Here is a 17,006-nt window from a genome sequence, read left to right as displayed (position 1 = left end):
TGTCCAATGGCAGCAATGGAGCCAGCTCAGCAACAGGGCTGCGCCATGATGTCAATGACGCAGCAGTGAGTGAGAGAGAGAGAGAGAGAGAGAGAGAGAGGGAGGGAAGGAGGGAGGGAGTAGGAAGAGGATGAGTGCAGTGATGGCGCTCCTGCTACCTGGAAACATATCAACTAGCCCCTTTTCTCTTTGCTGTTCTGCATCACTCACATGCTCTGCTGTCTATGCTCTGTTTTTATCTAGTCTGCTACTGTAGTGTTTCTGACTCATTCATTCTTTCACACACACACACACACACACACACACACACACACACACACACACACACACACACACACACACACACACACACACACACACACACACACACACACACACACACACACACACACACACACACACACACACACACACACACACACACACACACTCTTCTCTGCTTCCCCTTTCTTCCTCTCACTAGTCTATTTTAAACCCTTAGGAATCTCCAGACTCTCTTTTTGTTATCCCTCTCACTGAATGCCACCTATGCTTTCCTGGCCTATTTACAGATTCTGCTGTGTAAAAGATGATCCCTTTGTGTGTTGCCAACTGCTTTAAATCTTGTTTTGATCTAATGATCACCGCCAGCAAAAATCTGTCCAGTGGTGGGACCCTTTGTGGTGCTGACCCAGTAGTCCTAATCTGATCTCTTATTTAATCTGCTCAACTGTTTTTCCGGAGGTAAACTAGCAGTTGTGTGTGTGTGTGTGTGTGTGTGTGTGTGTGTGTGTGTGTGTGTGTGTGTGTGTGTGTGTGTGTGTGTGTGTGTGTGTGTGTGTGTGTGTGTGTGTGTGTGTGTGTGTGTGTGTGTGTGTGTGTGTGTGTGTGTGTGTGTGTGTGTGTGTGTGTGTGTGTGTGTGTGTGTGTGTGTGTGTGTGTGTGTGTGTGTGTGTGTGTGTGTGTGTGTGTGTGTGTGTGTGTGAGATTTGGTCAGGTCCCTGCATGATATCTGATGCACGTGAGATGGAGTCTGATTTTCCTTTTATCAGCCTTACGTGTTTTACAAATCAGCCTCTACATGTAAAAAGTGACACGGGCTCTCCCTTTTTGTCCCCCAAAACACTGTGAATGTAAGGTCATGTATTTCATTTGAAATTCCAATCAACAACCGACGGATAAATTCAATTGCTATTGACTGCCTTCAATAGCGACCATAGACTAATCAAATCAATTGTTACATGTCCGTTGCAGTCTTGGCAACTGTTTGAAATCATTTGCAGTCATTGGCTGTTAACCTTTGAAAGACCTGGGAGGCTCAAACCTTCAATGGCTTTCTGCGTTCTGTATGCCTTTTTAATTTGAGGGTTTAAAAAAAAATTCAAGCTTGGAACTGCATTTTGATCTTCTGAAAGGAACAAAAAAGGGGATGATGGGGATGATGCATCAGTGTTGTGACCAATAGGAGAATTGCTTTTGACCCATGCTTGATGTCGGGGAAATTCAATATTCCGACATGCTGTAATAGAACTCACAGAGAATTTAAGAATTTAATTACATTTATAATAATAAGACAAAACAACAGAGTACAGAGTGTAAAGCTTCAGACCTACACGGTCAGCCCCCGATGGGACTGACAATATGTGATGGTCAAACAGAGCATTTAAGGCCCCATTCAACAACAGGGGCGTCAACTAACAGATGGTTAATAGAGTAAACAGGTCTCAGGGGTTTATTGTGGTCAGCCACAATAAACCTTAAAATAGTTTAAGAAACTGTTTTGTCAGCACATTCTTAGAGGAAAGGCAAACTGATGTGATATACATATGAAACACAGATCAATTAGATAGTTACAAATAAATCTGCCCTCACACTTAATTTGTATCCGGAGACAAACCAATGCAAATATAAATTGGAAGGTTTTGCTATTTGGGCAAAGGTTCTGTATTTAGGTCCCATGCATGTCATTGTGTTACTGAGCCCTAGTGACTACACTTAACTAAACTCACAGACTAAAAGTCTTATTCTAGTAAAAATGAACCAATATAATACCAATTGGGCCTTTGTAACTTTTAGGCAGAGGTGCAAACTAATGGTAATTCTGTTCACTACATGCATGGGAATCAAAGCCGTAAAACCTCCATGATGGGAAAAGGAACAAGGAGTGAAATGGACCTACAAAATTGGGACAGAGGTTAGGTTTATTTTGCAGTCCTGTCTTGGACAAAAACAAAGCAAGGCATTGTGGGTAAAGGTGGATGACTGTCTCATCTCAAGGCCAGGAACAATGTTTTCTGTCCTCGCAAAATATAATGAACTGAGGGAAAACCGCAGTCTAGACAGATTGATGCTCATAGTGTGTATGTAATGGTACATGGTACTCCTAAAATGGTATTCTAAGATTCTTTCTCCCCAAGCTGATGACACGTCTAATTTGATAAGTTACAACTGTCCAATCCAAGAGCTAATTGTGAATGACATGTTTAGAGGCCCGGGGTTTGCTCTTTGCTTACACCAACCACTCGCAAGGAGGGAACCAAGTGCATCAAGGATGAAAAGCCCTGTCTTCACCTCTCTGACTGTGGCCTATATCAAAGAACAGCGGGGGGGTGTGAACTGTGAACACACCTGAAGCCATAGACACTCATGTAATTAACTTACTGTGACACATTATCCAGGTCGCTGCACCTGAGGTGGACCACATTGCTTCAGGAGGAATGGCAGCACGTTATATATGTGAGAGGAATAGACGCCTTTTTTCTTTTTACACTTTGTCACAGCGGTGTCTTTTAGGGTGTGTTTGGGCCTGACGAGAACCTGCAGGCATTGATCAGCTGAGTGTGTGTGTGTGTGTCAGCTGAACTCCATATCGCAAACATCAAAGAGAGTGCAATGTGCAACCTTCTGTGTGAAGACACTGATGTTTCAATTACAGCTTATTTTTTTTTCTTTTTGTGTTGTGCAGGGTAATACACAGTAACTCCTTTTTGTGGCACATAGGCACGTTTTGCACTGTCCCTTTTTTAATGGCAGATTGCACACTGCAGCCTCTCCCTAAAGAGGACATATTATACTCATTTCCTGCTTTTTGTTTTTGATGTTGGACCCCTAAATGTGCGATGCTAGACACAATTGATTGCACACAGTAATCTCTGGAGCTAGATGAGGATATTATACCTGAATGTAGACATAAACCAGAGTCCAGAGAAAGTTGCCATTCCATATTATCAGTGTGGCTGCTGGATCTTCTCCCTATATGTCCACCCCACACATTTCTTCTAAACACAATCAACTATTCAGGTCTGCCTTCAGAGAAATATTAGGGAGAATTTTGTTGTGCTCTGACTTGCATATTGTCATTAAGGGGGCAAAGGAGTTCATATTCTCCTTATAATTGTAGAGGATAGGCTGGCTTAAAGGGCATGCAGGGACTGCAAATTGCTCCGCACGTTGTGGTTGTTTTGTTTCGGGCTTGTTGCTTCAGGTACCGATGAGATGATTAAGTAGAGATGAAATGCGATCCAGGGAGGCAGGTTTGAGTAATACATCTGTGAGTTTTGAAATGCCAAATTCCAAAACAATGCGCCTCGGTTTATCATACCATGAGACAGGATCTTATCACTTCAACTATCACTGTGGGAGTCAATACCTTTTTTTTTAATCTTTTTTATTTGGACCCTGGATTTGTTTTAGACTGAGTGACCTCACCGTCATGAATTGTAAAGAGAGTAGTAGGTAATATTATGTCTACGTTTAGTTGTCTGTGTATGTGTGTAAGGGTAGTGTTTTCTAAACAAAGAATAAGAAATGCATTGAAAGAATGTTTTAAGGGGTGGTGGTGCTTGGATAGATATGGATGTTAAAGGTACATGGATATTACTAAACAGAAAGCATACACACAGTGAAATTATTTAGGGGGCATTTTTAATGCAGTACAACCGTCTACCTGAACATGTGTGACTCAGGCAGTTGGGTTTATCCAGCTGTGATGTATAGAAAGATTGTTAAAATAGTCTGTTTTGTCCTAGCTGTAAATAAAAAAATACATTACATTTGTATGCATCGGTCAATAAAGTGAAGTTGACTGAGTGACAACCTGCTGTTGATATTCTTGGGAAATACAGACACGTCATCCTCATAGGAATGTGTAATGTGCAGCACTTGGTATAATCCTAGGATTATGCTCTTGCACAATTTCTAATAAGTATTTTTCCTCCTGCAGGTTTCCCTATCATTTGCTCTTGTCCGTGTTGTTTTCTATGTCAGACTTTCAGCCCACCCGAGCGCCAACAGCCCGTATTGTGTTATCAGCTCGGCAATTTGTTGTGCTGAGTCAGCCGAGTCCCGCAGGAAGGAAGCCCTGGATTGGACTGTGCAGCTAATAATGTGCTCTGTCATGGTCTTAAGTGAGCATCAGGGAAGCGCACTGTGTCAGGGACAAGGCAAGAGTCTGTGTTGTACACTGCAGAAATATCCTGGTTGCCTTCATGTTCCAGGGAAATGTGCTAGAAGGCAGATTAAAGACTTTAATACTTAGATATGCTCAGTGTCACGATATGCTTTTGTCACACACACAAGCTAGTATGGCAGCTGGTATGCCAAAGAGATGGCAATAGTAACACGGCAATACACATTGTAAACCTATCCAGAAACATACACATGAGAAATTGGCATTAATATGAGTCAGTTGTAGTTATGATGTTAGAAGGCTACCTCTGTGTTATGACTCTGTGACATGTATTTTTAACTCGTATATATCGTCATGAAACTGTGCCAGTTCATAACTTACATTTAAACAGTTATTTTTTGTATTTATAATAATACTAAGTGTGTAAATTTGTATCTCTTTAAAAACCAAATCTAGATGTGAGATAATGCCAGAGCTAAAATCTCTATTTTCATGTTGACAACATATAAGCGTCCAATGTTTTTACAGAACAGATTTTAAATACTTTTTTCATTTTATAAATCAAAGAAATACTATGTACAAGTCTGAAAAATGCATTTTAAGAATACAACATATTATAAATCAGATAATTAACAACATACCAAACAAATGCTTCTTCAACAACCTTTAGGATAGTGCTAAGAATAATTATGTTGTAAGTGCTTTAGAAGTTAAAATAATTGAAGAAAAACTAAGCTTGAGAAAATGGCCGTTAAAGATGGTTGTATCGGATAAATATACAGCCACAAACATACAAGGCATAGTCAAATAAACACTTGATTTTGCATTTTCGACCTTTTATTTATACTCTATGAAAGAATTAATGTTATGGAACATAGTATTCGCTAACATTATCTCGTCTTAAACAACACAGATCTATTGGTTTGAGCTGGATCGTCTTATTGCTGCATTATCATGTAACATTCTGGACCCCCATTGATTTAACACAGTCATTTTGCTGATGTGTGAATAATGGGAGAGCTATCGAGTTTACATGAGTGAACATTTGTGTCGCTGTTATACAGTACATGCCCCGACATGTTACAGCGGAGCCCTCACACACAAGGAGCAGTGAAAGGATGAGTGTGTGGATAGTTGGACAAAGGGAGAGAGACAGTTGTCCTCTAGTCTGACCTCCCTCTGCTTTCTAAAAAGCCCCAAGACCTGCAGGGCTGCAATAACAGCAGTACTGATGCATGCTGCTGGCCTCATTCTGAAGCTTTTGCTGACTGCCTGCTGATGTTAAAATGAATTCCTTTTGACTTTTTGAACTTTAGTGACCTATCGTGTGCCAATAATACTGTAGTTGCGTGCTTATTTAGCTCTATGTGGCTAACCATCAAACGTGACAGATCATGATGATAGTTTGTCTTTCACTTTCTAATCTCATCCAGAGCACTATTCTGAATGCATCAGATGATACAAATAAATATATAGAATTGAATTGAAGAACAGAAATACATTTACCCTTTCACTTAAGGTATCTTGACCATCTCTCAGTTACTTTTCAATACAGTGTAAAATTGTCACTATGGTTTCTGAAATGCAAGCACAGAATGTCCTCTTTTTAGGTAGAGTATTTCCTCCAAGCGTAGCCTGAGACTTTTCCCTTTCAACTAGTCCACATGACTCCTGCATGTTACCAACTGCTGTCCTAACATCTCCTCACAATAAGGGCCGTCTTTGTTCTTTGCTTATCAAACTTAAGGCACTAGTAACTTGTGAGCTCTGTACTGCAGGCTAACCTAGGCCTTCATAGTGACAAACCAATAGAGCTGTAATTTGGCCTGAGTGATATTGTTGAGGTCAATTTCACAATACTGGATATTCCATTATCTCCATCAATGTGGTGAAGGTTTAAACATCTAATAATTGAACCGATGTGGCAAGTAAATTATGAGAGAAACAATTTGTATGTCAAACACGCATGTTAACTATGTTGAAGTTGTTAAATGGCTGCATTTATAAAACCCTTTTTTTTCTTCCAAAATGCTTTACAATTTCACCCTTTCACACTCAGATCATGCAAGGCTCTGGCCTGACCATCAGGAGCAGGGATCAGGGTCTTCAGCTGCTGATCCAAACCACAGAAACCATGAAGCGTAGAAAAAAATAAAGTTTGACACTAACAGTAACACAATAAGAATAGAGCATCACCATCACTACATAGTTAAGCTTTCATTATTCTCTCCCATTGCCCAAGATATATTTCTGACGAACGTTTGTTTGCATTCAAACTTTAAAGGCAAGTTAAAGAGACAGCATTATGTCATAACAATGCATGATGTAATAAAACGTCAACATGTAATTCATTTTCACTTCATCATGTAATAACACCCACATAGTGCGTTGAAATGTATTACATATTGCATTGAGGTGAAAAAGTATTATTTTTTGACTTTTTTTTATGTTACATGGTACAACTGTTACACCCTGAGAGTCATTCACGTGAAAAGCATAGCTACAATACTGCAGGATGTATGCATCCATGCATCGTTGTGTTAAGATGGACCACACAAATAGGTTAATAATTCAAGATGATAATAAAAGGCTATTATTATTCTGATACATTGTCAGACAACTTAGAAAGCAGGTTAATAACACTCTCTCTCCCACTGACCTCTCTCCACACATCTATTAATGCTTGTCCATTAGGTCCTCATCTTGTTCCTCCTCCCTTTGTCATCGTCAATGATTAGTGAATTGTTCTGATGTAACCTGCGGGACCTTTTCCCTCAGTCCCAAACAAACCACCACGGTCCCTCCATTTCTGTGTAGTTTTGCGTGAGCAGTGCTGAGTCAGTGGCCTGTCCGCCTCGACGTTATTTTGCTGCCACTTTCATTCAGACTGTTGTCTGCCTAGAGACTGATGTCCTGCTCTATCCTGTCTGGCAGGTGCCATGGCAGTGAATGTATGGCTCACTCAAACACCCACTTTGGGAAGAAGCTTAAAGGAATAGTTACAAAAAAATGTTTTAGCTTGTTGCCTTTCTCTCTGTGATTCAAAAGAAGGTGACAGAAACCTTTCCTTTAACTCTGCGTGCATTTTTGAAGAAGAAAAGGGCAAAGATCGCTCTTCGCTAGTTAGCTTAGCTCAAATACCGGTAGTCCGGTATGTTTTTGACTCTGAAATGATATAAAGTGCAAATAATGTGGGTAATAAACAAGTCACAACAAGCCCACATGACCATTAAGTGGTGCTGTACAATGTATCTTCTGACTATTGGCTACCAGTATTTGAGTTAACCTAACTAGCAATGAACGTCCTTTGCCCATTCCTTCGTCAAAAATTCACGCACAGGAATGGTTTCTTTTGTCATGTCTTTAATCTGAGAGTGAAGCAATAAGCTAGAAATAATGTTGACCTATATTACTTTAATTATTGTAATTCAGTTAAAGGAAAGCTACAAACAGAAATCAATCCAGTTCGTGTACCTGAAGTTAAGGTACAACTAGAACTTGCTGCAAAGTGTTTGTTTTAGTTACCTTGAGTTTCCTTGTAGGACCGCTGTTATATTAGAATATTATGTAACTATGAAGTAAGCGGATTCAAATATGATTCAGGGGTGTTGTTTATGTGTATGAGAGAAAGTGATGAAGGTAACATGATTTGAATAGAGTCCTTGGTGTTCCAGGTCACTCACTCTCTACCCCTCATACACCCAACCCTTTAGTTTGGGAGTGTGTGCTCTTCAAAATATGGAATAATATAATATAACATCAACAAACCTAGAAATCATCTTAGGTTGGAATGTGTTTTTTTGTCCTAAAATGGCTCATACAGTATCATGTCTTTGTTAGTGTGTTGGATGATGCAGGGTGTGCTGCTACTGTTTTTAGTCCTCTGCCCGTGGCAATGTAGGACTCATGAGCGCCTCACTGCCTGTCCCATGGTTGCCGTCTAATAGTCCATGTCTCTAGGACACGGTTGGTGTTGGATGCAACAAGATTGATTCAAAATATACTTAAAGGAATAGTTCAAAATGTTAAATGTTTAGCTTTTAGCCTCACTCTCCGGCTAAAGGAAAGAAGGCTACATTTTTTTTACACTCAATGTAATTAATTTTAAGAATCAAATATTGCAAAGAAACCAGGAAGTGCCTGTGACGGTCAAGTATGTATTTGGCTCTAGAATGACATAAAGTGTAAAAATATAAAGAGTAACATAAAGTGGTAAATAAACAAGCACCCAGGAGCATTTAGTGATCCTGTAAAGTTTATCTTTGACCTGCTCCCCTTCACTACCACTGATTGAGCTAAGCCAACCTGGATGAGCGACCTTTGTCGATTTATATCTCAAAAATGCATGCACAGTTCCAATGAATTTTGTTCATCCAATGTCATTGTGATCCATGACAAATACAATCTAACACAATATATCATATTTTCTAAGATAACATTTTTGGAATAGAATAGGAATCTGGTGGCATTGATGCATTCTAGCTGCCGGTGCAAATAGAATAGGGTGGGCACACGCTGTATGAAGACATTTCACCATGTTACCAAGAGAGCGTGAGCACTGAGAGTCGTCTGGCTCATCAAGAGGGCGTTTATCAGTAAATGATGCTCAACTGCCATTAAATTAAAGCCTGCACCCAGCCAGAGATAACACTACATCTTCAAAATACAGAAATTATATTGTGGCAAAATACAACAAACTGTCAGTCTGGCAAACATTGAGTGTGGCTTCTCACATATGTGCAGGCTTTCTGCTGTCCCATGGACATGCCGTTGGACAAACAGTATAGAACACCTAGGTTGTCGTCATAACTTCAGCAGTCAACTGTCCACTATTCTACTTTTTCAATGTTCAAAGTAGAATTTCTCCAGAAAATTTGTGTTTTAAACAGGTTGTCAACTACAACCTCAATGTCACAATATATTACAATATCGCATCGCAAAGTATCGTGAAATCACATTGTGACCTATGTATGGTGATGCGAACCGTATTGTGAAATATTTGCCAATACCTAGCCCTATGCAAACCTCTGTTATTTCAAAACCTTTCTGACTTGTAGTCGTCACCTTCCATCAATGTTATGCTTTTGGATGTGAAGCCAGATGTATTTGGACAATTTATCTTCATTTTAATAAACTTTGGGTTGAAAAATGTTTTTAGATTGTATTTTATACCTATTTATAACTTAATTTATGACTGCTTGTTCAGTCTCCCACATGGCAGAAATGGACCTACAAGTGGGATATTTGTCTTCTTCTTACTGGGTCTTAAAATTAAAACCATCACTCTGAATGAGCCTGAAGAAGTTGATACTGACTGTATGCTTGCCTACTAGCTCGCTTTATACCTTTCTGTTTTTTAATCACAATACCGCAGTCCTTTTATTCTATATCTACCCTCCCTCCTCCCTTCCATCGAGTGCAGTTTGAAGTCTGTCCCTGTTCTTGTGTCCTCTCAGCGCCTCCTCTTGTCTATCCTGTGAATAGCGCTTGCCGAGGAACAGTTACATGCCGTAGCGGGTGCATTTTTTCTTCTACTGTACTCAAACAGAGCTAATGATAGGGCTGCTGAGAGTGTATCTGGCGTGTGTGCGTCTGTGTACATGCTGGCCTGTGTCCTTCTCTCCCAAGCATTTTGCATTCCGAGTAGTATTCACCACAGCTGAAACGTGTGTCATATCCACTTTTCTCCAAAGTCTATTTATTTACACATTAAACAGGCCCAGGCCTTTCTGCTCAGCCCATTGGCAGATGCTATGTTACTGGATAACAGGACAGATGATATTTATGGGTTACACATTAAAGCAGGAGCCTCAACACAAGGCGTGCAGATGCAGTACAGGAAGGATCCAGCTTGAAGATGAGGGGAATCCTATGCTGAGGCTTTAAAGGCATAGTTCAATATTTTTTAAGTGGGGTTGTGTGGAGTACTAAGGCATAGTTAATATGTTACCTTATGGAGATTGTGATCAGTGCAGTCACTATAAGGAGTTAGGGGAAATTTCGCTGTAGCAGAAGTCAGCCTTGTACTGTTGCAGGGCAAGAAGAAAAGAGGTATTTTCTCCAAAGTCAAGTCATAGTCAATTTCCCTGGGTACATTTGCCAAATCCAATGAAGAGCAGAGCAGTGCCACTAATGTCATCCTTAAATGTACTATATGTGCCAGACCTGCCTTTTTCTAGGCTTTTTGCAATGTGACCTGTAACGCCACATTGCAAAGTATAGATTTTCAACCATTAAAACCCCATATTATGTCCATTCGTATGAGGTTTTGTTGTTTGAAATTGAGCAAAAGAGAGAGAGCGATAGAGACATGCATCATTGTCTAATAGTATCAGTAGCAGTATGTCTGGAGGAGGATGCTATCCTTTTCAGTGTTTTCACAGCAGGAAGTCAAGCGTGAAGTTGCATCTCTGGAGGAAGTGAAGTGGAAAAGACTGACATGTTTGTGTGCATTTGTGTGTAGCTCTCTGCGTTAGCGCTGTCGGACGATTTCAGTAATTCATGTTTACGGTTCATTCTATGGTCCACGCGCCTGGGGTTGTTAGCTCTGCTGAATGAAGCTGAGTCACTGTCTGCCCACTGCTAGCTAATCACACCTCAGGAATATGATACCACTGTTGCTACTGGCGTTACTTCAGAGTTAGCCATCCATCCCATTTCCACAGGGATGATGATGTCACTAGACAGAGACCTACTGTATGTTGGCTTGTGTCCAAGCAGGCTAAGGCTAATGGCTCCAATGAATCATCATGCTGCTGCTGGATGACCAACATTGGATGACTGACCTGAGGGTTGCAGCAAAAAATGTGCATGCTTACCTTTTTTTATACGACCAAATAAATGTCAATTAGGATGATTTTTTCAGCTTGTTGATGAACATAAATATTTTTAAAAGATTAATTATATGCTCTGTAAATTGAATGTCCTGTGCAAAATCAGTACAGAAACATTTGAAATGTACTAATTATTCATTTATGTGGGTTCTCAGAACCACTAGCGACTGTATTTGGCAGAACTAGCTTGCAGTAACTCCAGAAACACCTGTACACCCTATCGAAACATTTCATTTTAAACTGTGATTGCAAAAAGCATCGACAGTCACTGTTATATCATTGCCATGCAAGGTAGGACCAACTGCACCCTTAGTTCAGACTGTAGGCCTAATATCATCTCTCCTAATCTTCAAGCTAAGGCACATGTATTTGCTTGTGCAGTGGTTTAATGAAGCTACTTGGTTCTATTTTTACAATGCGACTGCATAGAGAAAACAGCCATTTGACTTACAACTGGAGCTTGAGTGCACTTTCAGACCTGGTCCATGAAGCCCTATAGCTTTATGGACACCCCTATGACATCACAATCCAGTCAGTAGGGAGGTCGGCGGGGAGGGAGGGCTAGGTGTGCTGCTTGATCATAGGGCACTCTGCTGCAATAAACTACAGCCTCTTCCTCTTGTGCTTTTAGAGTTTTTCTGACACTGAGTAGTTCCCCATGATGTTACACTTTCTTAAAAAATATCTAAAGGGTTGTGGCTGTCTTTTTGCAAGCTGAATTGGAGAACAGTCTTTGTTGTTCTGGGGGATGATATGGTTGTGTGTGTGTGTGTGTGTGTGTGTGTGTGTGTGTGTGTGTGTGTGTGTGTGTGTGTGTGTGTGTGTGTGTGTGTGTGTGTGTGTGTGTGTGTGTGTGTGTGTGTGGATCCAACCCCCCTTTGGAAAGGGACAGCTGTTTTCTTGATTTCGAGGAACTTTCTGCAAAAAACGCTGTCATGTTTCTGTATAGTGTGTCTGCCTTTCCCCCTTTGTGTCTGTGTGTGATGTTTCCACTGGTAATGAGATGACAGGCCTGGTAGTGAGCCAAGAGATGACAGAGAAATCCTTGATTTAATTTAAAGGCTCCTCCACATCAGAGACAGGCCGGTGTGGTCTGCCGGTTCTTTCCAGCTGTTTTCAGACCAACAGGCACATGTGTTTCAGTGAGCTCCTATTAATGTTAGTACGACTAGAGGTTTGTCCAGCAATACTTTTCTTGAATGAGCATTCCCTCTGCACGTTCCCTCAATCTCAAGGGTCTGATATGTTAACCACACAGCCATTTATGTAAAAACTTTGTGAAAATATTGGAAAATGGGCTTCTTTTATCTCCTGCCTAAGTTATTGCTTGAAATCACGTCAAGTCAATTATGTAAACGAAGTGCACAGTGCATAAAGCCAACAGCCACATGTGTAGTCAGAGGCAAGATAGGACCTGTCTCTTTATGTGAGTTTGTCTAGACGCACATCAAGACTGAAGCATTTGTCTTTTTGTATATGGGTGAGCCTGTGATGCACTTTTTCATGATTGTTCAGCATTACGGTACTATGGAACTAGAGACTCCCATAGTATGGGGAAAAAAACAACCCTCTCTTTTTCCCCACCTCCACCTTTCTGAAAACATGTGTTAAAAAACCTAAATCAGATTTCTTTTCCCTTATCACGTCATAGGGGATTAAGCCACGCCCCCTATTTCCTACCTTACTGAGCACTACCGCCACCTGTGATAAGCACACCCCCAGACACCCCTGAATCTAAACGGTAGTTAGATTCATGGCCAATCAGAGCAGACTGGGCTTTTTGGGAGGTGGGGCTTAAAGAGACTGGCGCTAGAAGGGAGGGTTTCAGACAGAGGCTGAAAAGAGGAGATGGCACTATGATTGTTTTTAGTCACTACACCATGAAAACAGTTTCTGGATGAAACACAAATTACAATTTGAACCTGAAAATCAGAATTATAAGTGACCTTTAAACCATTCTAAGACTCAGTTGTCACTAAAACAAGTGGTAGTTGCTGGTTTTTTTTCATATCAACATGCTTAAGGTTCCCAAAAATTGCACCATGATCTGGACAGGAGCCCAGGTGATGCTATAAGTGTTGTTATGGTGTTGGCAGGGCTACTCTCACTATACGTTCACTGAGCAGCTCACTCACCCCATGACAAGGAAGGATGCTGTGGGAGGGGCCTGAGCGTTTATATGAATGTTTGGTCAGAGGCTCTGCAGTCATGGTGCAGCAGTAAACATGTATTTCATGATCTTCTTGAGTTCGGTTCTAAAGTGTTTACTTTGATGGTGTGGAGGTTACCTACTATTACTGATCATCAATAATCATAAATAAATGGTGGTGTTCCAGAAATGTTATAGTCAATGTAAGAGCATATTGTTTCATCATTGGTAATTCAATATGCTGAAGGTGTTGGAGAAGCTCATTGTTGCTCCTGAGGTTATTTTCGTGCCTATTGGACTTTTTGTCCATCTGACTTTCCACTCTCTGGCATCCAAAGATATATCACAATTTTGCCTATAAGCATGATGGATGATCAATTAAATAGCCTGCACCAGTTTTTCTACTTTATGTCTTATCGGCGCTTATTCAACTAGCTTTCTAAATGGCATATAAAAATGATTTTTCCTGGTTTGTAGAAAACAAAGAAAAAGGCAGAAGTATGTCATATTCAGTCTTTTTAAAATGTTAGGTTACGAAAAAGTTTAAACACTGTGTTTTGGTAGTACGTATCAGTATAAGAAAACAAAGGGGTCATACAGAGAGAGACTGCTAACAGTTTCAGAACCTCATTTAAAGGTATTTATAGAAGTTATCTGCGGTTTAAGATTTGTTCTCCCATTTGTGAATTGTTGTTCAGTGATGAGGGTTAGTAATGAGAGCTGAGCCTGTTGGGTAGGAGGATTTGTGAAGGGATGATGTCTGTGAGATTTTGGTTGAGAGCCTTTTAGGATTCCTGTGTGTGTGTGTGTGTGTGTGTGTGTGTGTGTGTGTGTGTGTGTGTGTGTGTGTGTGTGTGTGTGTGTGTGTGTGTGTGTGTGTGTGTGTGTGTGTGTGTGTGTGTGTGTGTGTGTGTGTGTGTGTGTGTGTGTGTGTGTGTGTGTGTGTGTGTGTGTGTGTGTGTGTGTGTGTGTGTGTGCGTGTAATTTGGAGTGTCTGGATGTGGATGACAGCAAAAGGGATCTGTCTGTTAAGAGGAGGAGCCTGTCTGTATTGCCCTGGGCTCCATACCCTGCATCGACCTTTACCCAACTGGGGCGGAAACCCAGATTTTGAGAGGACCATTTGATAGTGTGAAAGTGTAGTTTCTGTGGGAGGGTTAAACCATTGTTAAACTGGTCTGATCCCTCTCAGCGTTCTTGTGGAGCTTTATAAGGGCCCTGCAATCAGTCTAATTACTGTAATTCCCCCTCAGTTGGAGAACAAAGGGACTGATCTGAGGATTAGGCCTCTAGACATCAGACCCTGTGCCTGCCCACCGTGCTCACTACCTGTTCTTCCAGTTGGAGAAAGATTAGTAAAAGCAAAAAAAATGTCCAACATATTAGGAAAGAACATTGTCTATCCTTTCCTTCACCTCCATCTTTCTGAAAACATGTTCAAAAACCCCAGTCTGGTTTCTCACAATTTATGATGTCATAATCCAGAAGCCACGCCCACCATTACCAACCTAATTCAGCACTACCTCTACCTGTGTTAAACCAATCCCCCCAGATACAACTGAGTCTAACTGGCAGTTTGATTTAAACCTGAAGTTAGATTTAAAACTGTAATTAGATTCAGGGCCTATCTTTTTTGAAGGTGGGGCTTAAAGAGGCAGGCTCTAAAATGGAGCGTTTCGGACATAGGCTTAAAAGAGGAGATTCAGCAATGGCACTGTGAGAAATACAAAGGTTTTGTTGGACACTATATCCTGCTTGTAGAAACCCAAATTTTTATTTTGAACCTGAAAATTACCATATTATGTGACCTTTTAAAGTGTATGAAAGTGATGGACACATATTCAACCTTAGCATGCGGTAATTGTTTTGTGCCAGAAGGACCTTGTTCTTATTCCTATAATTCCACTAGATGGCAGTATATAATTTATGTTTCATATTAACATGCTCAAAGTTTTCCAAAAATTGCACCATGATCTGGGCAGGAGCCAAGGTGATGCTATAAGTGTTGTTATGGTGTTGGCTGGGCTACTCTCACTATACGTTCACTGAGCAGCTCACTCACCCCATGACAAGGAAGGATGCTGTGGGAGGGGCCTGGGTGTTTATATCAATGTTTGGTCAGGGGCTCTGCAGTCATGGTGCAGCAGTAAACATGTATTTCATGATCTGCTTATGTTATGTTCTATTGTGTTGTACTTTGATGGTGTGAACTGGTTGCTGCAGGCGATCCATAAGCAAGAAGTGAAACATAAGTTTACCAATTGAAAAAAATAAGAAAAAAAGTTATCTTTACCCACAATCCCTTGCAACATACCATGTTGAATACAGCCCTCTCAACCTTGGCTCGTCCTTTGTTGTAGCAATGATTATCCCATTCATTTGTGATTTAAAGCTGGGGTGGAGAAAATAGCAGTTGGGATAGAGATTTGAATCCAAATACCTCAACCGCTCCACTTGTTCTCTTTGGTCCCTCCCCTATGGTCCCTCCTTGACACGCTCTACACCAACAACGTCGGTGCCAAAGTGAATGGACAGTCCCAACAGCCAATAAGAACAGAGAATCTGATTTTTTTTTTCTTTTTTTTAATCGTAGCCTCGCTCTGATTGGTCAAAGTGTACCGCTCATGTTAATTTTGACTAATCAGAAATCACATACCCCAGCTTTAAGAAGCTCTTTATGGGTTTATTTTGATGAAATGTTTATTTTAAAATGTAGTTGTACTGATTTAAAATGTCTTCATGTCTCTTACAGGTGGCGCTGCTAGGTTTGGACCTCTTATCTGCCTTAGTGACAAGGTTACAGGAGCGGTTTAGGCCCCATGTGTGGGAACAGGTACGTCTCAGATTCTTAATGTGTGTGTGGTGTTTGTATTGTGATATCTTACGTCAATGGACCTTATCATACTTTTCTTATTGTAGCTAAAGGCCTCACTCTTTGCTTTAGCAATTTCTCTTTACCCTTTCTATATTTCATGGCCTCAACAATGCAGCTATTGAAACATAGAAATAAAATATATTTGATTTATGATGATGGACATATTCAATACTAAGAATTACATGTCGAGAAAATGTGTCTAGTATACTACCTGCATGCTCTACACATGTAAACAAATCCCCCTCCTCTGAAAGTTGAATAGTGCACCTTTGAGTTTGATTATTAGATATTTATGTAACCTATTAAATAAGTGTGTACAGATGTGTGAGCGGGTTAGTTACACAAAGACTCTAAAACAATACTCAACTATTGTTAAATACCCAACACTGATTCACATCTTTAGAGATTTCGGACCCTCCTCTTAGGGTCTGGTGTGGCTGATATGCTTTATTTTTTTGGATACATACTTTAATGTTTCTTTGTGATCCCTGTCCACCAGTTCTGCCCAGCCTGATCGATCGATTGGGAGATTCTAAAGACCAAGTGAGAGACCAAGACCAAACACTGCTGCTAAAAATCATGGAACAATCTGTCAGCCCACAGGTACACACGCACACACGTACACACACACACACAGACCAACACACACAGACACACACATGCACACACACTCACGCACACACACACACACACACACGCACACACGCACACACACACACAGACCAACACACACACAGACCAACACGCACACACGCGTCACAT

At 40.7% G+C, this 17,006-nt stretch overlaps 1 protein-coding gene across 1 annotated transcript in view; it reads left to right on the top strand.

The window, feature by feature from the left end:
* clasp1a (cytoplasmic linker associated protein 1a) overlaps window positions 1-17,006 on the top strand; it is an 88,929-nt gene that overhangs the window by 11,134 nt on the left and 60,789 nt on the right. The window contains 3 exon segments of the mRNA XM_080038404.1: window positions 16,122-16,190; window positions 16,193-16,202; window positions 16,744-16,847. Of these exon segments, the coding sequence (XP_079894530.1) occupies window positions 16,122-16,190; window positions 16,193-16,202; window positions 16,744-16,847 (183 nt within the window).

This window comes from Ammodytes marinus (assembly GCF_949987685.1).
Source record: "Ammodytes marinus genome assembly, chromosome: 12".
In the NCBI taxonomy this organism is placed as follows: domain Eukaryota; kingdom Metazoa; phylum Chordata; class Actinopteri; order Uranoscopiformes; family Ammodytidae; genus Ammodytes; species Ammodytes marinus.
This window is presented reverse-complemented; position numbering and strand designations above follow the sequence as displayed.